Source organism: Mus pahari, chromosome 10 (genome assembly GCF_900095145.1).
Source record: "Mus pahari chromosome 10, PAHARI_EIJ_v1.1, whole genome shotgun sequence".
NCBI classification, from domain to species: Eukaryota; Metazoa; Chordata; class Mammalia; order Rodentia; family Muridae; genus Mus; species Mus pahari.
This window is the reverse complement of record NC_034599.1, coordinates 61,495,850-61,523,332: the sequence shown is the minus strand read 5'-3', so window position 1 is coordinate 61,523,332 and position 27,483 is coordinate 61,495,850. Positions and strand designations below refer to the sequence as shown.

The following is a 27,483-nucleotide window of genomic DNA, read 5'->3' as shown; positions in this document are numbered from 1 at the left end:
GAACTAAAAAAATTAGCCTGCCTCTGCCTCTGAGGGCTGGGATTAAAGGCGTGGCCCGCCACATCCTGCACACCCAGTCCAAGCAGATCACTCTTGGTGCTTATTGAGGTATCTTCTGTGGCGCTCTAGAGATCATCTTTCTTTCACTAGGATTGTTATTGCTTTGATGAATGGCCATGACCAAAGCAACTTGGAGAGGAAAGCATTGTTTGGCTTACACTTCTAAATCACAGTTCATCTTTAAAGGCAGTCAGGATAGGAACTCAAACAGGGCAGGAACCTGGAGGCAGGAGCTGATGTCTGCAGAAGCCATGGAGTGGTGGTACTTACTGGTTTGCTTCCCATGGCTTGCTCAGCTTGCTTATAGAACCCAGGATCAGGGGTGGTCTCATCCATAATGGGCTAGGCCCTCCCTCATCAACCTCTAAGTAGGGATATTCCTTACAGGCTTGCCTACAGCCTGATTTTAAGGAAGTCATCTTCTTAATTGAATTCCCCTCCTCTCAGATAACTCCAGCCTGTGTCAAGCTGACTTAAAACTGCCCTGCACAGTTCCCCAGATTCTATTGGTCTGAGCTTTTGATAGTTTTGTGTTTTGTTTTGTTTTGTTTTATCTCAGGGCTTCATTAATGTAATTTCACCATGAAGTATAAGTATTCATCCTCATTTTGGAAACCACTCATATATTAACAGGGTTTTAAAGTCACTACATATTTTTAAATGACTCAGCAGTATTTTTGCCTTGCATTTAACTCTTTGCTGTCACTGGACATGCTTTAAGTCTTAAGGATTTTGTAGAAGAAATAGCTAATCTAAATTATAGGCAGAGATCTTTTGGGTTGGACTGGAGAATTTGCCTCCTGGCGTAATATTTAGGTATCTTGGGGCATTTGTCAAACTAATAAGAAAACCAAGCCTCTTATCTTTTAAGAAGTCAGGTAGTGTTTTATGGTTCATGTCCCACTGCTAAGAAAAATAACTTTCACTTGAGTATGCTTTTCAGTTAAAAGTTGGGGTTTACATGTTTTGATTTTTCAACTTATATTTTTAGTAGAATCTTATAAGTGCACTACCTTAAAATGTATTTCCTTGTTTTTTTTTTTTTTTTTCATCCATGGTATTTATTGATGCTTATTTTCTCACAGACAGACGCTAAAATATCTGTGCCCTCACATAGCCTAGAAAATTTGTCTGAAATAATCACTAGGCAGAAAAGGGAAAAGAAGTATTTCCAGACAGGCATGGTGCTGGAGTTTCAAGCAGAAACCTTGGTTTAACTTAGATGTTTGAAGTAGCTAGCCATCCTTGGCAACACTGATGGCCTCTTCTGTGTTACAGGGAAGTACAACTGCCATTTGTGCCACAGGCCTTCGAAATTTGGGCAACACTTGTTTCATGAATGCTATCCTCCAGTCACTCAGGTAACGAATGCTACAGTCAGAAGTTTTTGATATTACAGCTTAGGAGCAAAGGCTCAGTGTTCAGAGCCTGTTTTCTGCCTCTAACTCTAGCTTCTGTGCTTTGTCCTCATCAGAGAATTGAGAAAATAACTCCTACTTCATAGAGTAGGAGGGAAGAATAAATAATGCAGTTTGTCTAAACTCCTTCATGCATCTTTTGTTAGAGAATTACAGTTAGCTCTTGTTTCTCATTGCTTCTTGAATGGCCACAGGAGGTTCAGGACACCTCTGAGAAAGGTGGGACAGTAAACATTTTAGACCATGTACATATTTCTTTCCTATTTTATCCAGATCTCAGCTACTCAGGAAGCTAGGGCAGCTTAAACCCAGCTTCCACGATATAGCCAAACTCAATTAGAGAAGGAAAAGATAAGTTTAAAAAAAAATAAAAACCTTCATTGAAAACATAAAAGTTCCTAGATTGAGGGATATGTCTGGCCCATGGGCTTTAGTCTGTAGACTAAAGGTACAGAGCTTATTTCAGTGACTAGCTTTGAGAACTTTAGGTATAGGAGAGTGGTAAAAAGAAAGTGGCCAGGAGGGCTGACCTCAGGAGAAGAAACTATTTTGAAAGCTTTATACTTTCAGACTTTAATGAGACATCTAAGGCTGGAGTTAGTGATCTTCCCAGTCCACACTCCCGATAGAGCAGAGCCACACTGAATATATTTTAAAGGCAGATTTTGCCATTTCACTTACCTGTTCTTCCTCAGAGAAATTCTAGTCAATTTGTCCCTGTGATCCTATATAGCATGTCTAAAAATTATGGTTGGTTTCATGGTTTGTTTTGAAGAAATTATTTTATTGAATACCTGGAAATAAGTACACTAAAAGAGAGAAGTGAAAGTTGGTATGTAGCTCAGTTGATAGGGAACACATCAAGTTCACATCAGACCCTGGTGTGGTCCTTAGCACACATAGGCCAGATGTGCTGGTGCATGCCTGTAACAGCAGCATTTGAGAAGTAAGGCAGGGGGGTTAGAAGTCTGAGGTACCACAGAGGAAGATCAAGGCAAGAGAAGGGGGAGAAGGAGAGAAGAGAAAGGAGGGAAGGAGGAAGAGACAGGAGAGCCTATGATGGAAGGGAATCCCCTCAGAGCTGTACTTCTGTGCATTTCTCGGAGTGAGGGAAGAACAGTGAAACACAATGGTATTGTGTACTGTGTAATGAGACAAGTGACAGATCACATTTTGAAAATTCTTGGGTAGATTTTGTAGAACCTTTTTTTACTGTTCTTTAAATTCTTTTCTTTAAAAAAATAATTTTCTTCACTTCCTTTTAAAATAGTAACATTGAGCAGTTTTGCTGTTATTTCAAAGAACTGCCTGCTGTGGAGTTAAGGAATGGGAAAACAGCAGGAAGGCGAACATACCACACCAGGAGCCAAGGGGACAGCAATGTGTGAGTTACCAGAAATGGCCTTTCTGGCTTTGAGCTGCAAAACAAATGAATCTCTCTCCTGATTTTTATATTTGAACTAATAAGTAGATTTTATAAAGCTCTTTCTAAATCGCATTAATCTAGCTCATAATCTTAATAATTGTTTTTTTTTTAATTCCTGCTATTATAACGGGAAGGCTATTTTAGCACTGCCCGAGTCTTTACAGGCATCTGTACAGACATTCAGGTGTGGACATCTAGAAGCATCACTAGTTTATCCTAATCTGTTGGCCTGATAGTGTTAGAGTAAGCCTATTTGGGTAATAACATTAATAGTCAATTTGAGTTAATATGGAGGGGTTATAAACAGAAGTGGTTATCAAAGACCAGTTTATATTCAGACTCACTGCAGCTTTGCCCTTCTGGAGTTCAGAAGGTCTGCTTTGTTACAATAGAAGCATAGTACATCTTTTCCTTACCCTTACTGAAGCACAGACATGGCTTACCCATCCATTTGTATATAATGTTTTTTCTGCCTGCCTGTTTCATTCCCCCACACAACTCTTTTTCATAATTTTGAAAGGTCGTTTTATAAGATACTGCCCTGCCTCAGTGAGAGAGAAGAGGGAGAGTAGGAAAGAACATGTTAGAATATTGGCTAGAGCAGATAGAGCCCTGTTACTGAGAAGGGGTCATTTGCTGTGTGAAGGGAGTTTTGTTTGGTGGCAGCATATAGAATGAATGGAAAAGTACCTGCCTTTAATGGGGGCTTCCATTGTGTCAGAGACAGCAGTGAAATAATGAGGAGAAAATACATATGTGCAAAAGTTAAGAAAAGCATTTGGTGTTTTGTTGTTATTTGAAATTTGGTTACAGCCTACAGAAATTTCCTCTGGCTGACTTGGCCAAAAATAATATACTGAAGAATAGTTGGCGAGTCTACATTACTGGATGCGTTGAAAGTCAGACAGAGCTAACACCATAGCCACAGTCATGCAGAGCTGCCCTCCAAGGATACTGCTGCCTCTGCTGCCCCTGGATGTGGGATGGTGCTTGCTACCTTGTCCACCTCCAAAGAGGATTTGGTGTTGTGACTGCTCTTTTAGTGTTACTTAACTCCTGCTTCAGACTGTCCATTGTTTCAGCTGCAAGGAAAGCTAAGCAAGCACCTTGTGGCTATCCCAGGTCTGCTGGGAGGCACCTACTAGGTTACAGGGTTGGGAAAGAAGCTATCAAGTATCCAAGAGTGGTTGGTTATACTGATAGATCTAGGAACTGAATTCAAAGTGTATCAGTTTAGCTACATGCACAGAAAATCATAATTAACTGTAACTTAAATGTTCATGGTTTTATTTTCTCATGTAAATGATTTGTCAAGGACTATTTTGCAAAATTATTAGGTTCCTTCTTGCTCATTTTTCATTTACTTAGTCCCAGATAGTGGGGTGCTACCATTACTAATGTGTCCTACCTCTGAGAGAAAGAAGCAATTGATAAGGGTTACTTTTTTTTTTCCTGAGGAAATTCCCCCAGAAGATGGCACACTCCCAGGTTTTTATTCTAGGAGTTTATATGATTGATAAAAAAGTGGGGGTTGTGTTGAAGATGTGAAGTATAGCTGGTGGGGGGGAATGGGGGAGCATGGAACAGTAGAAACTGGAGAAGCTTTGCACATAGTGAGTTTGAAGTAACCAAGAAGATGTGCAATAGGAAGTTCTTGTCAAAAGTAGAAAAAAACTAAATAGAAGCATTCCTGAAGGCCTGACATGGCAGGCACACCTTTAATTCCAGTAGAAGCAGAAGAGTGAGTCTAAGGCAGTCTGATCTATATGGCAGGTTCCAAGATAGCTAGGCGTACTGTCACAAAACACCAAAAATCAAGAGAAATTCTCTTCTAGGTTTTGGTTTAAGGATCATCACCATGTAGAGTTAAGCCCAGAAGCAGCCTTGTGACAACTTACACTGTTTGAGGCAGAGATGAACAGATAAGCCTGGAAGTGCCTTATGAGGCAAAGAAGGACACATGCAGGGATGGGGAGGGATGCTCTGTTGTTTGTTGACAGTTTGTAAATGAACATGCTTAAGTACTTTGCTTGTGAATGATCCACTGCTTTAGTGCTTTATGTGTTTTCTTTCAATCTGTGAACAAAATGATAGTACCTTGACACACTCAAAGGTTAAAAATTAGTTTTGTGGACAATGCTGCTGTTTATATGGGTTTTTGAAATACTCTAACATAGCTATCAGACTTAGTTCAGAAGACTAAGACCTTGGAATTTTTCATTTATTTATTATATATTTTAGACAGTTGAGCTGTATGTGTTGAACTAGTGATCTTCCAAAGATGTTAAAGCTGCCGTCTCTTCCTCTATTCCAGGTCTTTAGTAGAAGAGTTTAGAAAGACACTGTGTGCTTTATGGCAAGGCAGCCAGACTGCATTTAGTCCTGAGTCCTTGTTTTATGTTGTCTGGAAGATCATGCCTAACTTTAGGTGAGTATTAAAGAAGGGCGCTGAAGATGTCTGGGTTCTTTCTGCTGCCTCTCAGTGCTTACTATGGGTGCTCTAAGCAGAGCTTTTGTTAGATGAGCAGAGGGACTGAGTAAACACTGGCTTATTTAAAATCCCCTAGCGAGTAGCCCATGTGTGCTAGGAATATGTAATGACTGATTAAAGTTGCTTCTTTCAAGTCTTTTTTTTTTTTTTTAAACTTTATTTTTATGTTCATTGGTGTTTTGCCTGCATATATCTCTATGTGAGGATGTCATAAGCCCTGGAACTGGAGTACACACAGGTATGAGCTGACATGTGGGTGCTGGGAATTGAACTTGAGTCCTCTGAAAGAGTAGCCAGTGTTCCTTACTGCTGAGCCATCTCTCCAGCCCTGATTCTTTCAAGTCTTATAGAGAAATGATTGTCACCATGTACTTAACTATCTTATTATTCCAACCTAAAGAAGGAAGTGAGAGCTGGGGCTTTCTCTGCAGTAGAGCATTAGGCTGGTATGGATGAGACCACAGGTTCTATCTAATACTGCCACACACAAAGAAGTGAAATGAAGCCAGTAGAAATCTACAGTGTCAGACACTGCTGTCCAGGTTCTAAAGCTCTAGAATGAAGTCTATGTTCACTAAGAATCACGCTTTGGGAGGGCCAATCCTATTTAGTCACTTGTCCTTTCTCTTTGGTAGCTTGTTCTACCTCTCTTGGTTGCCATCCTTGTAAGAATTCAGGTTGTTACAGATGTATGGTACTTCCAGTGTTTGCCATGTTTGGCTGATTTTATTCTTTCATTGAAGCAAGTTGTAGCTCTTAAAGTCATTATTTGGCACCTTGCATTGGTCCTTCTCTGTTTAAAAAACACATTATAGTGAAACAATACATTTGTACTTTTTATTATAGAGAAATATGTTTAAAAGGTTCATTTTTTTTAATTTTGTAAGTATTTTATTTATCACCAAAGAAAAAAACACAGCAGCAAATTCCGTGTTGGCTTCAATAAGACCAAATGGTTATTACTCTTTTTTAACACAGCTACTACACTCCAAAATTGAAGTCAACACAGTCATCACTACAAATTACTTGTTGAATGTTTAAAAGGTTCAAAAGGTTAATCAAAGTCTTATAATTTACTACTTACCAAATGAGTCCAGCCTTTGACTTAACCACTGCTCCCCCCCCCTTTTTTTTTCAAGGAAACTTATGTAGCATTCTCTTTAATTTCTCAGAAGAGACTCCTAAGAATTTTAGAATTTTCTGTCTCAAAGCGGGAAAAGCAGAAATGAGGGTTCAAATGGTACTTGCCAGGCTTAAACTTAACACAATAGTAGTTCCTAATTGTTGGCTGTCTACTATGTGGCAAGCCCTAAGTACTTTATCCTTTCTAAAAACCAAGCCACAAAGCATTTTTGCTAGGGCTAATTCTAAGTTTAGAAGAGTCAAAACAGAGAAACAACTTGTTCAGTCTTACACATCTCCTTGGAGACCACTAAGGTCAGATGGGACCAAGATGAGAAGTGTTTATGAGTTGTTCACAGCAGATGTACCTTGAGTGAAGCCGTGATGCAGCTTCCTTGTTGCCCAGGGTGATCATAGTCCTTTCATCATGAATGCTGACACACCCCCATATTTTTGTTTTATTAATTATTTTATTCACTTTACATTCCTATATCAACCCCCATCCTCCCAGTACCTTATCACACAGATCTTACCCCTCATTATCCCCTCCCCTTTTCCTGAGGATGGGGAGCCCCACTTGGATATCACACCACCACCACCACCACCACCACCACCACCACCACCACCACCACCACCAGGGCTTATCAAATCACTGCAGGATTAGGTACATCCTTTCCCAGATAAGACACTCTAGTTAGGGGTACTGGATCCAATAGATTCAGGGACAGCCCCTGCTCCGGTTGTTGGGGAACCCGCATGAAGACCAAGCTGCACATATGCTACACATGTGCAGGGGGGCCTAGGTCCAGCCTGTGTTTGCTCTTTGGTTGGTGGTTCAGTCTCTGGGAGCCCCAGGGTCCAGGTTAGTTGACTCTGTTGATCTTCCTGTAGAGTCCCTGACCTCTTTGGGTCTGTTGATTTTTTTTTCCCCCCAACTCTTCCATGAGATTCTCTGAGCTCCATCTAATGTTTGGCTATTGGTCTCTGCTTCTGTTTCCATTGGCTGCTGAGTGGACTCTCTCGGAGGATCTCTTGGAGGACCGTTATGCTAGGCTCCTGTCTGCAAGTGTAACTGAGTGTCATTAATAGAGTCAGGGATTTTTCTGCCTGTGGGATGTATCTCTATTTAGGCTAGTCATTGGTTGGCCATTCCCTCCATCTCTGAACCTTTGTCCCTGCACATCTTGTAGGCAGGACAACAAGCCCCTGCAACTTCTTTAGAAAGACCTGTCAACAGCAGCTAAATCTGATGGAAGTCACTAAGCAGGAGTCACCAAAACCCTTAAGGCTCCTTCTTGGGGTCCTAATTGACTTGGTAAATCAAGCATCTACTCTGGAATTAGCAAGTAAACCTCTTCCTGTGGATGACATACTCCAAAGCTTTTGGGTACCACTGGTCTAACATTGAGCAGGCTCAGCCAGTTGTAGCACACCCCCATATTTTAATACAGTGGAATCTGCTTTTCTCCAAACATCGCCACATCACTGCCCTTCCTGGTTTCTATAGCCCAGCTGTGAGCATGGTTTAGTTAGTGGCTGAATTTACTACTTTTAGTATTCCCACTGATAAATGAAAGAACTTTAGAAGTGATAGCCAGGTTGAGAAATTGGGTGATTTCTGATACATATGTGTTTTGATGTCTCCTTAATTACTGCTGAACATCAGCTGTGCTTTCTTCTAGTTCTGTAGTAATTGAGATTGTTCCTCATTTCCATGTAATCAAAGAATTTCCCTTTGTTGAAAGATGCCGCCGCCGGTCTTAGAGATTATCACCACATAATACCCAGGTGTAAGCTGGGAGGTAGGGCTTTCATGAGGGTTCTGTGAGGATGTTGATGGTAGTACCACTGAGATCTGGTGGGGCTTTCTTATCATAGCTCTCACTGTAAGTGTGATTCTTAAATCATGGTCATATAGAAGCACAGTGAATCTTAGATTATGCTCCTATAGTATTTATTTATAACCTCAAACCATTTTCATGTTTGTAAAGCCTGTTTTCCTTGATTAATATAAGACAAGATCTGGGAAACTTAACTCCTGGGATGAATATTTGATGGTTCAGAAACACAGACATGAATGTAAGAAGTAGGACTATCTTTTACCTATGAAGTGAACATGTCCAAAAATCGTGAATGTAGCCAGCAGCTTTTATGTACATATCAAGGCTGCTAGCATGGAAATGTCTTCCTTCACGTTTTGACTTTTTCCAGTGTATATATCCACTTACTGACTGTATGGTTTCCTAGAATACCCTGCCTTGTCTGTTTTTTTGTTTTTGTTTTTTTGTTTAAGTTTATTTTGGTAAATAAAATACAAACAGTTCAAATTTAAAAGATTAAGAGTAGAATGGCAGTGAATGTTTTCTTTCACTCTGGTTCCTCACTGTCCGGTTTTTTTTTTTTTCTGAGTAACTAATCTGTTTATTTTTATGCTTAAAAAACATAATAAGTATACCCAATTCCAAACCTTTGATTTAATGCATCCCCAAAGATTCCATAGGAATCTTGCGTTTAAACAACTAATGTGTTCCACATATGTAACAGATTTCTATTGGCTTTACCACATGTCAGGTAACAAGTTAGTCATCAAGGGTCTTAAGTCAAAGGACATAAACCTGTGTTAGATGCACCAGCTGGGCCAGAATGGGGCTTAGATCCACTCTGCACTCTCCTTCAGTCTAATAGACAGGAATCCAATGACAGAGTTAACTGAAATTCAGACCCTGCAACTAGAGACCATGGTCAAAGATGAGGGTAACATAAAATCTGAAGCCCTGATAAGTGTCTAAATGTCACATGTTTTAAAAAGCCTTCATGAACTTGTTTTGAGTTGAATCATAACTAATGATTTTATAATAGATGTCAAAACAACCAAAAATTAACATCCAGTTAAAAGTGTCATCAACCCTCTCCAAAATTATAATTACACTCTACTCTCATCATTGCACTAGATTGCCACTGCCACAGAGTCCTGAGACACTAATTCTGGCTCTCTCTGCCCTGTCACAGGGCAAAGAGGTGCCACATTACACCTAACTAATGGTTCCCTATCTCTCTTCTTTAAAAATCCCAGAGATACTTTCATGTCTGTGGAAGAAAGTTGGATCTCACTGCATACCACGCTCAGTCCTTTGCAGTTTAGCTCCAAGCAACCCTTGCCCGTTCATTTCCTTCCACTCCCTGAACATTCTCAATTCTCTCAGGTCTAGATGTCTTTTTCATCTTCAGGCTTACCTGTAGGGGACAGGATTCTTCTGTACTCATCCTACTCTGTCCTTGAAGGTTCTCACCCCACCTTGCTCCCACATAGATCCTTTGTCTCATCAAGGTTCCTCACTGTCCTTCTGTTAGCACTTCCTCACTGTCCTTCTGTTTTCTGGATCTCCATGTGTACTTTCTGTGATAATCTTTTACACGTTCAAGGTGGTCTTCCTGCCTCTGCCTAATGAATGCTAGGATTACAGGCATCTATACCACACTCAACGGTGCTTGTACTATGACTCCACATTGGTCTTAGCCATCTTGTTTAGGCAGTACCAGTACATAGTATCTTACAGGTATGCCAATCATGTTTCATGATTCGAAATACATGCTTTCACACCTGACCAGGTGCCAATAGATAACCATTTGTCTGGTTATTCTATATCAAAACATCCATTTGCCTTTAAGATGCATGCCTTCATTGTACCACAAATTGTTGTAAAGAAACCTTTGCCCTTTCTTCTGCTGTATTGTGCTCCATCAGTAATTTATTTAATTATTTTATTTTATTTGCCTTCCATTTAGAAAGAACACTTTCAGGTCCTTTAGGTTATCCTTTGTCTGCAGTGTGATTTCTCACATCATTTTGACAGGTTTTCTGTTAGTCTTTCTGTAGGCATCAAAGAAGAGGACAATCTTAGGTCTAACCATTGATTGTAAAGAACCCTGTTACCATCCAAACCAAATCTCTGTTATTTCTTTTTGTCTTTTTTCTTAATTCTGGTCTGTCACAGAGACTGCATTTGGGTCTTCATAACCTATTTCCTCATTAGTTCACAAGTAATTACTGCTGACACCTCTGAAATATACTCCTAAACCTGATAAACAGCTTCAGCAAAGTGGCTGGATATAAAATTAGCTCAAACAAATCAGTAGCCTTCCTCTACTCAAAGGATAAACAGGCTGAAAAAGGAAATTGGGGAAATGATACCCTTCACAATAGTCACAAATAATATAAAATACCTTGGTGTGACTCTAACCAAGCAAGTGAAAGTTCTGTACAAGAACTTCAAGTCTCTGAAGAAAGAATTTGAAGAAAATCTGAGAAGATGGAATGATCTCCCATGCTCATGGATTGGCAGGATTAACATAGTCAAAATGGCCATCCTGCCAAAAGCAATCTACAGATTCAATGCAATTCCCATCAAAATTCCAACTCAGTTCTTCATAGAGTTACAGCAATTTGTAAATTCATTTGGAATAACAAAAGACCCAGGATAGCGAAAACAGTTCTCAACAATAAAAGAACTTCTGGGGGAATCACTATCCCTGACCTCAAGCTGTATTACAGAGCAATTGTGATAAAAACTGTATGGCATTGGTACAGACAGAGACAGTAAGGTAGATCAATGGAACAGAATTGAGGACCCAGAATTAAACCTATGATCACTTGATTTTTGACAAAGGAGCTAAAGTCATCTAGCAGAAAAAAGACAGCATTTTCAACAAATGGTGCTGGTTCAACTGGAGGTCAGCATGTAGAAGAATGCAAATCGATCCATTCTTATCTCCTTGTACAAAGCTCAAGCTCAAGTGTATCAAGGACCTCCACATAAAATCAGAATCACTGAAACTAATAGTTGAGAAGGTGGGGAAGAGCCTCGAACACATGGGCACAGGGGAAAATTTCCTGAACAGAACACCAATGGCTTATGCTCTAAGATCAAGAATCAACAAATGGACCCTCATTAAATCGAAAAACTCAGGTGACAGCAGATGCTGGCAAGGATGTGGTGAAAGAGGAACACTCCTCCATTGTTGGTGGGATTGCAAGCTGGTACAACCACTCTGGAAATCAGTCTGGCGGTTCCTCGCCTGAGTTTTTGATCTTAGCCATTCTTACTGGTGTGAAATCTCAGGGTTGTTTTGATTTGCATTTCCCTGATGATTAAGGAGTTGAACATTTCTTTGAGTGCTTTTCAGCCATTTGATATTCCTCAGTTGGGAATTCTTTGTATAATTTGTACCCCATTTTTAAAATAGGGTTATTTGATTCTCTGGAATCTAACTTCTCAAGTTCTTTGTATATATTGGGTATAACAGATGTAGGGTTGGTCTTTTCTCAATCTGTTGGTTGCCATTTTATCCTATTGACAGTGTCCTTTACCTTGCCTAGGGAGGTGGGACTCAGGAAGTTTTGACTGCACTAAACCCCGTGCCAGAAATTTTGACTGTGGGTTGGCAACTCCATCCCTCCACTTGAGGCCCGTCTATCTATTGGAAGTGGACTCCTTGAGTTCCCTCTCTCCACTGTTGGGGGCATTTCATCTAAGGTCTCTCCCATCGAGTCCTGAAAGTCTCACCTCTCAGGTCTCTGGTACTTTCTAGAGGGTTCTCCCACCTCCACACTCCTGGGGTGGGGGGTGCTGCATGTTTCCATTCATTCTGCTGGCCCTCTGGTCTTCTCTTTTTCCCCTCTGCCCCCATACCTGATTCTATTCCCCCTTCCCCTCCCCTCTCTCACCCAGGTCCCTCCTTCCCTCTGCCTCCTGTGATTATTTTCTTCCCCCTTCTAAGTGTTATTGAAGCATCCCACTTGAGCCTTTCAGCTTGCTAAACTTCTTAAGATTGGTGGTTGTATACTACGTATTCTGTATTTTTTGGCTAATATTCACTTATTTGTGAGTACATACCATGCATGTCCTTTTGGGTTTGGGTTACCTCACTCAGGATATTTTCTAGTTCCACCCATTTGCCTGTAAAACTCATGATGCCTTCATTCTTAATAGCTGAGTAGTTTTCCATTGTGTAAATGAACCACATTTTCTGTATCCATTCGTTTGAGGGACATCTGAGTTGTTTCTAGCTTCTGGCTACTACAAATAAGGCCACTTTGTGGGGCATCTTTTGGGTATATGCCCAAGAATAGTAGAGCTGGGTCTTCAGGTAGATCTATTTCTAATTTTCTGAGGAACCTCCAGCTTGAGTTCCAGAGTGGTTGTACCAGTTTGCAATCCCACCAACAATGGAGGAGTGTTCCTCTTTCTCCACATCCTTACCACCATGTGCTGTCACCTGTGTTTTTGATCTTAGCCATTCTGATTGGTATAAAATGGAATCTCTGAGTTGTTTTGCTTTGAATTTCCCTGATTACTAAGGACTTTCAAACATTTCTTTGAGTGCTTCTTGGCCATTATAGATTCCTCTGTTGTGACTTCTGCTTTTTAAGCTCTATTAATTAGGGAAACTTTATAATTTGTATCTCTAGAAAAGGGTATAAATATATATTAAGAGAAACTTACTGAAAGAAATTTTGTTTGTGGAACCTTGTCTGAAAGAGTGATTCTTAAAAGTCATCAGACCCATTTACCAATTAAGGAGAACCTTAACTTTAAAATTTATATAGGATACTTTTCTGGTATAGTTTTAGAATACAGTTTATACCATTGTTTCTTTTATTTGGATCTCTTAATTGTTGGTCACTAGTCATTGATCTGGATTAGTTTAAGAATTTCATGAAGTTTCTTATAAATGTAACTTCTATTTGCCAGATGTAATTTGTCTTGGAGGCTTACTGCTGAATAAATTTACTCTTTCTAGCTCTTTCTGAACTGTGGGTGGTTCAACTCAGCTGTTCTGGCCCAAACTCTTCTCTAAGATAACTTATTCAAACTGGCTTCTCTTGGCTATGACTGAATTTCTCTGCTTGGCCTCAAACTAACTCTGGCAATTTGTTCTAATCTTCTTGCTCTTTCTCATTCTCTGGCTTGTTATGTCTTCACCTCAACCAGTCTCTGTAAAACTGTCCTGGTAAAAACTCACATAGTTAGGTGTCCCCCCCCCCCACACTGCTCTCATAAGTTGCCTCTCTTTCCTGTGTTGTTCTTTCCTTTGCAGTTCTTTTAAGAGTTGGGCATATCTTTTCTGATTCATTTTGTCAAATTTTTCTCTGATTTGTCACTTGGCCCCTCAACTTGGCATCACTTTCAAACATGGCTGCTTCCTTCTACAAACCGCTTTACTTTCATTGATTGGGATTAAAGGTCTGTACTAAGAGTGTGTCTGTATTCCAGCCAGAGGGATTAAAGTTGTGTCATTCCAGCCAGATCACACAGAACTAGAAGGTCTTTGAATCTGATCCCTTCCTAGAAGAGCCATGTTGATGGATTAAAATTCCTTTAGTTTCCTCTCCTAAATATAATGTAAGAACTATTATATAAATATATTATTATATGTATTCAAGTTTAGTATAATGCATAATTGTGTATGAGTCAATGCATTTTTAAAAGAGCTTGACTCTCTGGCCCAAGATGGAAGGACAGAATATTAAATATTTTTAACTCTGTGTGTGTGTGTCTCAAATGCATGCATACTTAAGAGATCAAGGGTTGACATCTGGTGTTTCTCCTCCTCCTCTTCTTCTTTTTTTATTTGTGAATTTTGAGACAAGGTTTCTCTGTAGTCATGGCTATTTTGGAACTCACTCTATAGACTGGGCTGTTCTTGAACTCAGATCTTCCTCCCAAGTGTTGTGATTGTGCACCACCACCACCTGGCTTGTGGTTTCTTAATTAATTTTTAAAATTAGTTAAAAATTTTAAAAATTAGCTTCCTTTCTTCCTTCCTTTTTCTGTTTGAGATGGGATCTCTCATTGAACTAGAAGCTCAACAATTCAGCTATGCTGGTTGACCAGGCGTTTGAACCCTAGAGGGTCTTTTTGTGTTTTGTTTTTTTCTTCAGCAGTGCAGAGATGACAGACGTGTTGTGTGGTGCTGTGTCCAGCCGTTTAACGTGGGTTCTGGGGGACTGCTCTCAGGTGTGAGTGCTTGCAAAGCAAGCATTTTATCAACTGAGCCATCTCCCTACTGGGTTTAGATTAACTTTAATTCTTAGATGGAAGAATGAGTTTTTAAACATATGTAAGTGCTCTAAATTTCTTAGATCTTTTAGTGTAGGCGTAGATGTAGTTTTCAAATTAGATTAAGCTTTAAAGTGTAAAGATTTAGGTCTTTTCTAGGGAGGACCTATAGGAGAGTGGGAAATGTCAGGGTCCATTTAAAGGTGCAAATGTGTATGCTGTCTCTGTGACTCTTCTAGGATTTTAGGTAGATCACATGCTACCACCCCATTTGTCTCTCAGTTTATCTCTAAAGCAGAGAGAGCAGTGAAGGTCACAGCAAACCCAATTAGCTCTAATATTCTGTGGTTCTTGAAATTAAGAGAAATGGGTATCACATACAGAAATTGTGAGGCAGAGGGCGTGGGCTACTGGAGGCATGCTTGTGAGCATGGGGCTGCAGACCTTCATGATGTTTAATGGACAGGCAGAACATCCTCACACAACTATTTTTGTTTACTTCAAGGGGTTATCAGCAGCAGGATGCCCATGAATTCATGCGCTACCTTTTGGATCATCTACACTTAGAACTTCAGGGTGGCTTCAATGGTGTTTCCCGCTCAGCAATTCTACAGGAGAATTCTACACTGTCTGCAAATAACAAATGCTGCATGTAAGACTCAACTTACTTCTACTTTTAGAACCCTCAGAAATGTCTTCTGGTATTGCTGTGTGTCATTTTTTTCTTGTCCCTGACTATGAACAAATCTTTTGTCTTGTTTATTAACAAGCCTATATATTAACAGTCTGAAACATACACTGATATAAGAGTATTTGTTTTGCTGAGAAAGAAATTATTATTTCAGTCTGGATTCTAGTTATTTACTTTTTTTTTTTTTTTTTTTTTAAATGACAGGGCTTTACTGTCTCGCTCTTGGCTAGCCTGGAACTCACAGAGTATGCCTGCCTCCTGCATGTTGGCACCATGCTCAGCCTTTTTCTGTTGCTAGTATTATCTATGCAGGATTCTTTAAGTAGGAGAGGGATTTATAAGACACTTTCCTCAAAGAAAGAAAGGAGTAAGTGGGGTTCTACCCTCAAATCCTGCAGTGTCACAGAAAAGTAACTGGTATGAACTGCCAGGTTCCTCCAGTTCCAGTCAGAGTGCAGTGTAGAAAGGGAAGACTTAAGATCCAATCAAGCTGTCTGTCCTTCTAGCACGAATTTAAAACTAGTTTTAAATAAAAAATTATGTTTATATATTATCTTGGCATATTCATTTATAAAAAATACTAAACTAGCCACTATCAAAGATAGCCTCTATGAAATGAGAGAGTATCATTATCTTATGATGCCATAGGCATTCCAATGGAATTGCACTATATAATCTTCATAGAACATTCTTTTCGGACCAATTTCAGTATTACTATATTTAAAGACTAGTAATTTTAGCTGGGCAGTGGTGTTGCATGCCTTAGAGGCAGGCAAATCTCTGAGCTCGAGGCCAGCCTGGTCTACAGAGTAAGTTCCAGGACAACCAGAGAAAAAATATCAAATACTAAAATCAAGCTTTTCTTTTATTTCCTTCATTTCACGGGAGGAAGGGGTTTATTCAGCTTACATTTCCACATTGCAGTTCATCACCAAAGAAAGTCAGGACTGGAACTCAAATAGGTCAGGAAGCAGGAGCTGATGCAGAGGCCATGGAGGGGTGCTGCTTACTGGCTTGCTTCCCATGGCTTGCTCAGCTTGCTCTCTTATAGAATCTAGGACTACCAGCCCAGGGATGGCACAGTGGGCCCTCCCCGATTGATCACTAATTGAGAAAATGCCTTACAGCTGGATCTCATGGAGGCATTTCCTCAAGGGAGGCTCCTTTCTCTGTGGTAACTCCAGCTTGTGTCAAGTTGACACACAAAACCAGCCAGAACAGAGGTATTTCATGATCTAGTGATACTTGTTAAAAAGAATTTCTTGCAGGGAGGAATTGGTGGTGATGAGATAGAAATTTATGACAGAACAGCGAGCACTTTGAAAATTATTTATGAATCTTAATGCTATACCCATCAGATGGCTGAAACTTGATTTCTTCCAGGAAGTGATTATGGGAATGAGTTTTAATATACTACTTTAATGAAGCAGTTTTCATTTCAGCTAATGGCAAGTGTGCATATGCACACTGGCATGAAAGGGTCAGCTGTTGCCCTTCATGTTCAGTATATTTCAAGTTGAATTTGGTTATGACACAGTATAAGTGGAAAACCAGAAATGGTTATTATGTCTTGTAGTTCCTAATGTCCCTTCATCCTTTTAAAATCCATTCTTATGTGTGCAATGGAGAAGTTGCTTGGATAGACATTTGTCTGCATCATGAAAGTAGTTTTAACTTCATGTGGTGCAGAAAGTGCTGTTCAGTCTAAGAGAAACTAGTTGCTGCAGGCAAAATAGGGTTTATTTTCTGGTTCAAGTACTTGCTTATAGTCTCACATACAAGAATTTGTTTTAACACTTATTATTATTATCATTATTATTATTGACAGGGTCACACTGTGCATTTACTGCACTCGCTATGTAAATCAGGCTGGTCTTAAACTCTTGGAGATCTGCCTGCTACAGACTCCTGAGTGCTGGGATTGTATGTGGCCTGACACTTGACCATCATAGCACTATTAATGCCACCTACCTCACTATCTATTGATAGTGTCTTGGTTAAATAAAGGGCTTAATGTGAAGAACAGCTGTATGACCTGAGTCCTAAATCTCTGTCTCAGCATCTGAGTCTGAAAAGCAGAAATAGCATAATATATGCAGCTATGAATGCTCACTTTGCAAACAGGGATGCTCAAAATGGAGCTCATATACAGGACACTCACTGTTTCAGGTGCTCTTTCTTGTTCCTGAGCCTGTGGATAAGATACCAGCAAGAGGAGATGTTGCTTGACTTTTTTCTCTTTCCTTCACCCCCTCTTTTTATAATTTCATATATATATATATATATATATATATATATATATATATATATATATATATATATATATGAGTACACTGTAGCTGTCTTCAGAAGGAAGGCATCAGATCCCATCACAGATATTGTGAGCCACCATGTTCCTGGGAATTGAACTCAGGACCTCTGGAAGAGCAGTTGGTGCTCTTAATCTCTTGAGCCATATCTCCAGCTCCCAATTGCCTTATTTTTTACTGATAAAATAATGGTGAACACTCGAACTGCTGTTTGGTATAAAGATTTCTTCTCTAGCAAGTTTTGAAGTCAGGTGTCTTCCTTTTGCTTTCCATGTTCTGTTAATGGAGCTGGAGCAGAGACATAACTGTTTATGGAGCACTAGGGTGATTAAGTTTGTCTTCGTTTCATAAGGTACTGTTTACAAATACACAGCACTTCTTCTTACTCGGTTTGTATTAAATGTCTTCTTTAGGTTGAGGATCAAATAGTTTGAAACATTCTGTATCCTCAGTAAGGCCTTGTATAAGTGAAAGATTAAAATGTAAGGCAGTTGCTTCTTTTTTGAGGGGTGTATTAGGGATGATGAAGTTGTCATCTGGTCCTTTATACAGTCATTACAGTCATACATGAGATCTGTTTGCCCAGTGTTAATGCTTTAAGGATCAAAAGAGCATTTTATCAAGCTGTTTTCTGTGTGGTGTTGTCTTTAGAAATGGAGCATCAACTGTTGTCACAGCTATATTTGGAGGAATTCTCCAGAACGAGGTCAACTGCCTCATATGTGGGACAGAATCGAGGAAGTTTGATCCATTCCTAGGTAAGACATACTGACCAGGGTATATACTGCCGTGTTCTTCGGTAAACCTGTAGTGAAGTCACATGCCTTTAACATCTCTGGTTATCTCCTTTTAAGATCTCTCCTTAGATATTCCAAGTCAGTTCAGAAGCAAGCGTTCTAAGAATCAGGAAAATGGGCCAGTTTGCTCCTTAAGAGGTAAGTGCATTTAATGTTAGTGTTCGTGTCAGAGCTCACAGTCTGTTCAGTGTTTTATCTCTGTGTGGTTCACAACTGCGTTGTTCTTACTCCCCAGATCCTATTTCATAATGTATCTCAATGAAGGGTAAAATACTTAGATTTGTCTTTTTTTTTCTATCTTTTTAATATTGGCTTTTTTCTAGCCAAATGAAACAGGATTTAGTTTATCCCAGACAAATCTTCAAACAAAGGAAAGAATATTTACTGGAGTTTCACAGTTACAACAATAGTTTCAGAAACCAAGTGATGTAATGTCTGGGTAGGTCCCAAGACTGGCTTTTAATGGCAAGACCCTTAAAATTCTCATGTACTGTGGGAGATTTTACTTTTTCCTTAATGAGTATTAGGTAAGGACTTGAAAAAGACTTGATTGAAAATTTATGGGGAAAGACTCCAGATGGCTGTATGGAAGTGCCTTGTATGCCATTAGGCACAAAAGGAAACTGCAGCCCTGGATGCCCTGGAACCATCTGTGTAGATCAGGCTGCACCTTCTACTCAACACCTGCCATGGCTTCTCAAGTGCTGGGATTCAAGACCTGGGTCCCCACACTCAGTGCAAAGAAGTGTGTCTTAAGAAGTGATGTTTTGAGGGGGTAGGGGAACTATAGAAATCAGCATGGGGAGTCTGAAAGGCACCAGAAACTAGGACAAAGCAAACTGCAGGATCTTAACAGTCCTAGCCAGTGGCTCCTCCACAGCAAGGGAAAGGGTAATCAATAAAATGCCAGCAATTCCATCTGTAGCAGACACTATGCCCAACTACAGGACCCCATAGTCTCTAGCCTGAGATTCTTTGCGAGAGGAGCTACTGCAAGAGCAAATCACTGTGTCACCCTAGATCTAGTCCAAGCTCCTTACCAACCACTGATGGGCCACATCTCACCTTAGGGCATAGAATTACCTCAGAGTAGAGAAGGCAGTTCTTCTGAGTCCCACTCATAACTGCTTGTGCCCAAACACCAGTGTTATTACTGCTGTCCCCTTGGAAAATTGAGGAAGTTGGGACTACATATCCAGAAACACAGCTAAGATGGCCTTGCGCCTGGCATCAGATGGATTTAGTACATAGGAACTAAAGACATTCTCACCTACCATTTTAGTTTCTAGTATTACCCAGAATTGTCCTTGAGATCAGAACAACAGTCGTCCATGTCCTAGAGTTACAGAACTGCAGACAAAGCCACATGCTCTGGTACTAGTCATGTGTGACCTGCATACATTGTGGGTGAACACAGAACAGGAAACTGTATGCCGTGAGGAAGTGTCTGTGAGAACCCCATAAGTAGGACTTTCTCCAGAGAGTAAAGGGAAGGTGAATGGCACTGAAGACTTCCTAGAAACTGGATGCCCTCACACACTAGATGCTCAGAGCATCCAAGTTCAACAGAAAGACCCTCACCAACTGTGTGTTATAGTGAACATGTCAGAAAGACAAAATAATTCTGAAGGCAGCAAGAGAAAAGTAACTTGGAGAATACTCATTTTTAGTAGTTCTTACAGCCGAAATGGAGTTAAATTATGTATTCAAACAACAGCATGGTAGCTGTTATTATAAAAAACACATGAATGTATTAAACTCCCTAAAGTAAAACATTTACATGACAGAAAACTACCAAGTTAAAAAAGGGAGATAAAAAATACATAAAACAAACAGAAAACCACCAGATAAATGAAGAAAACTTTACATATTAGTAGTAATCTTAAATGTAAATAGTTAGCCAGCCCAGAAAAAAAACATGCAAAGTAATCTAAAAAATTAATACACAAAGATATCACACAGCAGTTTTAAGGAAGCCACTCAAAACACTTGTTCAATTTCTAATCCTATCCACTTCAGTAAACTTCTGTATAGTTAGAAAGCCCATTCTGAACCCATGGAGCTTTGCTTAGAGGTTTAAACTGCCACTGTCAATTACATTACTTATTTATTTTTAATGGTTTTGATACCCAGGAATTTGAAGTCCATGTATCCACTATGAAAGAAATAAAAACAAACCTACAAACTATGACACAGTTGAAATGTGTGTGTGTGTGGTGGTGAGGCTTTGTAACCTCCTTATGACTAATATGTCTTTTTGTCTACTTTGCAGTGCAGAATTTTAAAAGTTCTAACATTGGTGCCTACAAGTTAAACACTTCACTGGTAAAGATGCACCTAGATCCAAAGTAAAAGGTTGGAAAAAAAGACACAAGTCCATTATGTATTAAGAAATGGCTCAATTCAGAGATTTAACAATTATATGTACCTCACATGGAACCACCCAAATATAAAGCAAATATTATTTCTATACAACTAGAGCATATTGTAGAGATGGAAATGCATGATTAACGTGTAAGTCCTGTACATGCTTCAAGTCTACTGAAGAGCTGGACCTGGACATTGTCCTAGGATGTCCTTTTGAGTATTTACTAGAGGCTTGAATCTTGTGTTCTATTCAAGCCTTCTCCTTTCAAATGAATTTGTATGTTTATGCCCTGTAGACCTCACTGGGTGAAGTTTTGCACTCAGGTCCCAACAGAAGGTATAAACATTTAAACTGTATTACAGTTGTGTATGTGAGATCAGAGGACAGCTTGGCGGAGTCTGTTCTCATGCTACCTCATGGGTCCTGGAGATCAGATTTGGCAGCAGATGCCTTACCCATTAAGCCATCTGTCTCACTGGCTCTAGATGGTAAGATTTATCTTTAACAGTACAAATCTCTTTAACAACATAGATTTGTTCAAGCCACTTCATCCAGTTTCAACTGCTCACATCTCTGTTTAAAATTACACATGTTGTTAATGTTTTCTCTACTTCTGTGTAAATCTGAAAAAAAAAAAGCAGTGAGGTCTAATCAGGATACAATCTGTGTACTATTCTGTCTTAAAATTTCCTCCACCAAATAAACTAGTCCATGACATAACTCAGCCTCACTCAGGGTACCCTTAGGAGTTCACTCTACTGTCTGTATTTCTGTCGGGGTTCTGATCTTTTTACACTCCTGCCAGAAAGGCTTTTCAGCTTATAGAATTCTAGTGCACCTCTACCTTGTTGCTCCAAACTTTTGTATATTCTTTCTACAAACCAGTTCTAAGGGCAGACAGATCATAAAGCCAGATTTATGACAACACAGATTCTATTTGTTTGTTTGTTTGTTTGTTTGTTTGGTTTTTCTGAGACAGGGTTTCTCTGTATAGCCCTGGCTGTCCTGGAACTCACTTTGTAGACCAGGCTGGCCTCGAACTCAGAAATCTGCCTGCCTCTGCCTCCCGAGTGCTGGGATTAAAGGCGTGCGCCACCACGCCCGGCTCAGATTCTATTTCTTGATACCATTTCTCTGTGTTACTTTTCTAGCACAGGAGAATACAGAGATAGCAACATAGAAGAGAAAGGGTTTATTTTGGTTCACAGTATAAGAGGTCACAGTCCACCATGATGGAAAGGACACAGAAGTAGGGTTCTCTCTTTGGCAGTGGGAGCTTGTGGTATAACTTAATATCTTACGGACTGGGAAGAACAGAGCTCCTTCACAGCAGATCCAAGTCTCGTCTCGGGTATCACCAGCAAGTCTTATTCCTTAGTGGCTCACCTCCTTTAGCCAGGCCCCACCTCTTAAGATTACACAGCCTGTCCAAACAGTGCATAGTTCCTTGGGAACCAGGTGTTCAAACACATGCACTTATGGCAGAGAATTTCACCTGTAAACTGTAACAAGCTGGAACCCTGCTATTGAATGTGGTCACTTCATCCTCTTCTAGGCAAACCACAGAAGAGGAAAGAGCAACTGTCAGCCTTTGCAGATGGATTGATTACATACCTACAACGTTTAATCAATCTCTCTCTCTCTCTCTCTCTCTCTCTCTGTCTCTCTCTCTCTCTCTCTCTCTCTTGTGTGTCTGTTTTACATACAGCACCAAATGCCTCACACAAGCTAAATGTGCACTCGACCACTGAGCTCACCCTTCAGCTTCAGTAGTGAGAATTGAACCCAGGGCCTCAGGCATGTGAGGCAAGCTCTCTGCCACCGAGCTATGTATCTCCAGCCCCACTCATTCTTTAGTAAAAAAATAAAATCATGGTGTACAAGCAGTTCTTGGATTAACTAATTCTAAACACAGAGAGGCTTAGTTGAGTGGGTTACATAGCAAATAGAGGAAGGATCTGGAGAGATGGTACAGAATTAAAAGCACTGGTTGCTCTTTTCAGAGAACCTGGGTTCAATCCTAGGAACACACATGGTAGCTCACAAGTATGGGCCATTCAGTGCCCTCTTCTGGCTTCTTGTGGGTACTGTAAAGACATGGTATGTGAACATACATGTAACAAACACCTAAACATAAAATAGAATAAAAAATTTAAAAACAAGAAAATAGAAGAAAAACAAATCATTTTGGACACAGCAAAAGACGTTATCATAGTAGCAGTAAAAACTCAGAAGTTTTCAATAATAAACTCAAAAGTATGCAAGACCACTGGGCATGGTAAAAAATACCTGATAATCCCAACACTTGTAGCCAGAACAAGAGGATTTTGAGTTGAGGGTAGCCTGGGCTATATAAAAGAAACAAATAATCTAGAGAAAGAAAGTAATAAAAACCTCAACCATGTCATATGTGTGAAGACCCAGCATTGAAGCAGCACAGTTCTTCAAAATTACTCCCTAAATTTGTTTCAAAGTTCTCTCCGTAGGCAAACATTGCTTATCAAAAGCTAAAGAAATCTAGTGGAGGTGAGATAGAAGTTGGGTAGGAGGGTTCTAAAAGGCTAAAACAGTAGTTGATATAAAAATATGTGCATATCACACTACAAAGAAAGAATTCAAACCTGGAGCAAGAGCAAATCAGATCAGACAGTGGTCACAGCACCATCACTGTCCTAGAGCACGCCCTGGCTTTGGCCTGGGAGTCGCCTGGCTCTAGACCTTGATAGAGCAGTTCCTTCACATTCAGAGCTATGATTCCCAATCAGGAAACAATTGTAACCTCATGCCACAGGTAGGAGGTGGCTCTTGAGAAGGTCTGCCCAGTTTGTCTTGGTAGGTGTTCCGCCAGTGTTTCTCTGCTAAAACACTGCTTACTGTCAGAGACTGGAATCAAAACTGGCATAGATTCAACTCACAGTGACCTCTGATAGGTCAGGGTTGAATAGATTTTGTTATGTGATTAGAAAGATAACATTAATAGGTGCACCAAATGAACAGTCACAAAATATTGTAAAATTGTTTGAGTAAATATATAAATATATAAGTGTGTGTGTGTGCGCGCGCGCGTGCGTGCGCGCATCTGCCTATCTATCTGTCTGTCTGTCTATCTATCTATGTTTAAAAAGGTCTTCCTTAGTATAGAAAAGCATGTTCTGGCTGGCAGAGCACAAGCCTGTGAAGTCCTTGCTTCCGGGGTAGAAATCTGAACTCATGTAAGAATGCCAGGCATGCTTGTGCTCTCTACACTGGGGAGGAAGACAGAAGAGGGTCTCTAGAACTTGGTAGCCACTCTGGTTAGTGAGCTGTAGGCCAAAAAGTAAACTTTCTCCAAGGAGGCAGGTGACATGCCTGAGAATGACATCTCAGGTGGTACTCCCTGCCTCTATGCACATACACAGGAGTGTATACACAAACTGGCAGACATGCACATGCGTGTGCGACAGATACATACATCTTTTGCTTTTGTTTTTTGTAAGAAACCTCGTAAGTCTAGAATCTGGGAAAAACTGGCCAAACAACAAAACCCCAGAAGACAAGCATCCTTTAGGCTACTGCTAGATTTTACCATGGTTAAAGATTTGGCTGTTTAACACTGTGACTTGAAAATGGTTTACAGATTAGGTGTGATAAGTATACAGCTGCACACCTAGCATTTAAAAGGTGGAGGCAGGAAACTCCTCCTGAACTCTGGCCCAGCCTGAGCTACACAGTGAGACCCTGTCTCAAGAAGGCAAAACAAAACAACCTAAAACATAAAAGGTTGGAATTATGGGATGGGCATATTGGGCTTGTTTTCTGTGTTTTGCCATGAGATAAAGCACTGGGGTTCCTGAAACACTAAGGAAGAGCGCTTCTGGAAATCCCAGAGTGATGGCTGCTGCAATGGGCAGATCCCCCCAAACCCAGCCAGGTCCCTTTACTCAGCTCTGACCTGATGCAGCTGTAATAATATGACATCACATCTGTCATGGGAGATGGGAAGCTCCTGAGCCAACTGAACAGGAGGGAGGGGAAGAGGCACTGAATGGAGTTCTTAAGGCAGTTAGAGCCACCAAGTCTAGCATCTCCCACTCAGGTCACCACTGTACTTACTACCTACCAGATCATACCTTCTAGTGCATTTTGGTTTTTCCTAATCTTGATCTTGCTTCTAATTTAGGTGAGTCACTGTGTAAGCATCTTAAGAGGACAGGAAGGGTAAAGAGACACTGGGAGACAGTGCAGAGAACAGGACAAGCTGCACCGAGGAATGCTTACACAGGATTATGGCATTGTGCTGGTGTGCTGGTGTATAGACTTGCTTTGCCATTGCTTATGTGAAGTGTGCTGGAGCCTCATCCTTCCCACATGGCTGCTGAGGTGTACTAGCCATGGGTGTGGCAGATGGGAGACCAGCTAGTCTCCTGTGCATTTTGTTTCAGTTTCAAAAGTTGCAAATGAGTTGCTCTGAAATGTTGATATCCACTCCTTAGATCTCAGTATCTACCTCTACAGCGGTTGTCAGCCTGTGGGTTGAGACCACTTTGGGCCTTAGGGGTCACCTAAGACCACTGGAAAACAAGATACTTACATTAAAATTCTCAACATTAGCAATTTAGCAATTCTGACGTAGTAAAGAAAATAATTGGGGGCCACCACAACATGAGGAACTGTATTAAAGGGTCACAGCATTACAAAGGTTGAGAACCACTGATCTAAAATATCAACTTCCTGAAAGCAATAATTTCCATTACCAAAAGAGACTGGCAGGAACTTATTAGTCACCCCTCTAAATAACAGTGCTGTCTGTGCTGGAGTAATCCACACCCAGGAGGAGTATTTTCATTTTTGTTTTCAATCAATACTTAACAGTTTTCATCTACAAGTCTTTTGCTGCTTTAACATGTTCCTATGTGTTTATGTTTTTATGCAAATAGAATCATCTTGTGTCCTTTATGGCTGGTGCATTGTTAGTGTATGGAAGTGCACTCCTGTTTGTGAGTGACTTGGTATCTTGTCTTCAATTCTAACAGGATCTTTTGCATACCATCTATTTTGTAAGTACTTTCCTGGGCCCTGCCTTTGGTATTGCAGCCACTGCCATCTAAAGAGCCATCTAAACTGGTTCTGTGCCATCTTTGAAGAGTTCATGTTTTGTAATGACATCTTTGACCCATCTGAATTGTTTGGCACATGGCTATCCACATGTTCCAGTACTGCTTCCCCAAAGCTTCACTGCCTCTGCTTTTTGTCAAGTGTGAACCACTTATGAGGGCTGTTTCTGGTCTTTGATTCCTCACCATTTTGTTGACTAATTTTATAGGGCAGTTGGGTGGGGCCAGCTTCTCTTGCTGATGTGCTGGACGCTGTGAGCTGTCAGTGCAGCTTCTCACAGACTCCTTGCTGGAAATTCTGTTGGAACTGCATTGACTCTCAAGTTTTGGAAGAAAGTGGCATCCTGCTAATGTTGTCTTTCTGATCATGTACTTTAACTTCCTGATTAGACTCGAGGATTTTCTACATATAAAATCACTCTATTTACAGATTTTAATTTTTCCTTTCCATTTTAGATTGTTTTTTATTTCTATTTTTTGCCTCATTGCTCTGACTGAACAGAGCATGTTCATCTGGCTTTTTATCATGCTGAGTTCTTTTCTCCTAGTCTGAGTGTTAAACAGTAATGCTGAATATGAAAACTGTAGTTTTCCTCATCCCATGGCCCCTTTCCCACATCCTCTAAACCGTGCCACAACCAGCCTTTCACAGTGATGCAGCATACACTGGTTGGTGAAAACACCCATGGTTGGTTTCAGAACTTGAGAGCACCATAGTGACCATCTAAAGGGTGTCATAGTGCCAGCCAGTCTGCATTGTAGCCCTTGATCTCTGTGGTTACAGTGAGTGGAACTAGAGAGACTGTGAGGATACAGCATCCTCTATTTTACTTTTAAGATTGGGTTTAGTAGCTGAGGCTTGCTCTAGGAATGGTAAGGCTGAAATAGTATGTCTTGAGGACCACTGGGATAAATAGGCTCCATCAGGATCAAGCTGAGGAAAGAAGAGAAAGCTGAGAAATGGAGGAAGTGAAGCTGAGAGGGAGCCTATATGTGGCTCGAAGGTATTGGTATCATGGAGCAAAAGCATAGTGATGAATACATGGGTCTAGGATCCATGGTGGCCCATCAAGTATCAGGCTACACCTAAGTTCAGCTAGACATTGCCTTGACTTGATTTTCCCTAAGGGGCTCGTTCTGGCCCTAGAGCAGGGAGACCAAGGCTGACTAACCTGAAACTCCTGAGAGCAGTGACATCATTGCTTTTCCTTGCCCAGCCAAGTTCGCTTGCTACCCAAGTTGCCAAGCAAGCCCACTGTTTATAAAAATAAGTAAAGAGATTAACATAGCATCTGGAGGCCAAAATCAGGAAGAATCTGAGGAAGTTAATAACCTGGATCTGACAAAACACCTGCACAGGTTTCCACTCCACGGCTACCAGACATGGTGTAGACTCAGGTTTCTCAAGTATTAGAGTCAGTTTCTTGTTTTAAGAGTTGGGTACAGAAACAAACAAAAAAACAAAACAACAAAAAAAAAAAAAGCCAGACATGGTAGTACACGCACGCCTTTGGTCCCAGCACTTGGGAGGCAGAGGCAGGCGGATTTCTGAGTTCAAGGCCAGCCTGGTCTACAAAGTGAGTTCCAGGACAGCCAGGGCTATACAGAAAAACCCTGTCTCGGCAAACCAAACCAAAACAAAACAAAA

At 40.4% G+C, this 27,483-nt stretch overlaps 1 protein-coding gene across 1 annotated transcript in view; it reads left to right on the top strand.

Moving 5' to 3' along the window:
* Usp3 (ubiquitin specific peptidase 3) overlaps window positions 1-27,483 on the top strand; it is a 72,219-nt gene that overhangs the window by 43,346 nt on the left and 1,390 nt on the right. The window contains exons 6-12 of the mRNA XM_029543585.1: window positions 1,339-1,421; window positions 2,749-2,862; window positions 5,219-5,332; window positions 15,083-15,229; window positions 18,229-18,335; window positions 18,432-18,512; window positions 20,647-20,699. Of these exons, the coding sequence (XP_029399445.1) occupies window positions 1,339-1,421; window positions 2,749-2,862; window positions 5,219-5,332; window positions 15,083-15,229; window positions 18,229-18,335; window positions 18,432-18,512; window positions 20,647-20,699 (699 nt within the window). The remainder of the gene's footprint in view (window positions 1-1,338; window positions 1,422-2,748; window positions 2,863-5,218; window positions 5,333-15,082; window positions 15,230-18,228; window positions 18,336-18,431; window positions 18,513-20,646; window positions 20,700-27,483) is intronic.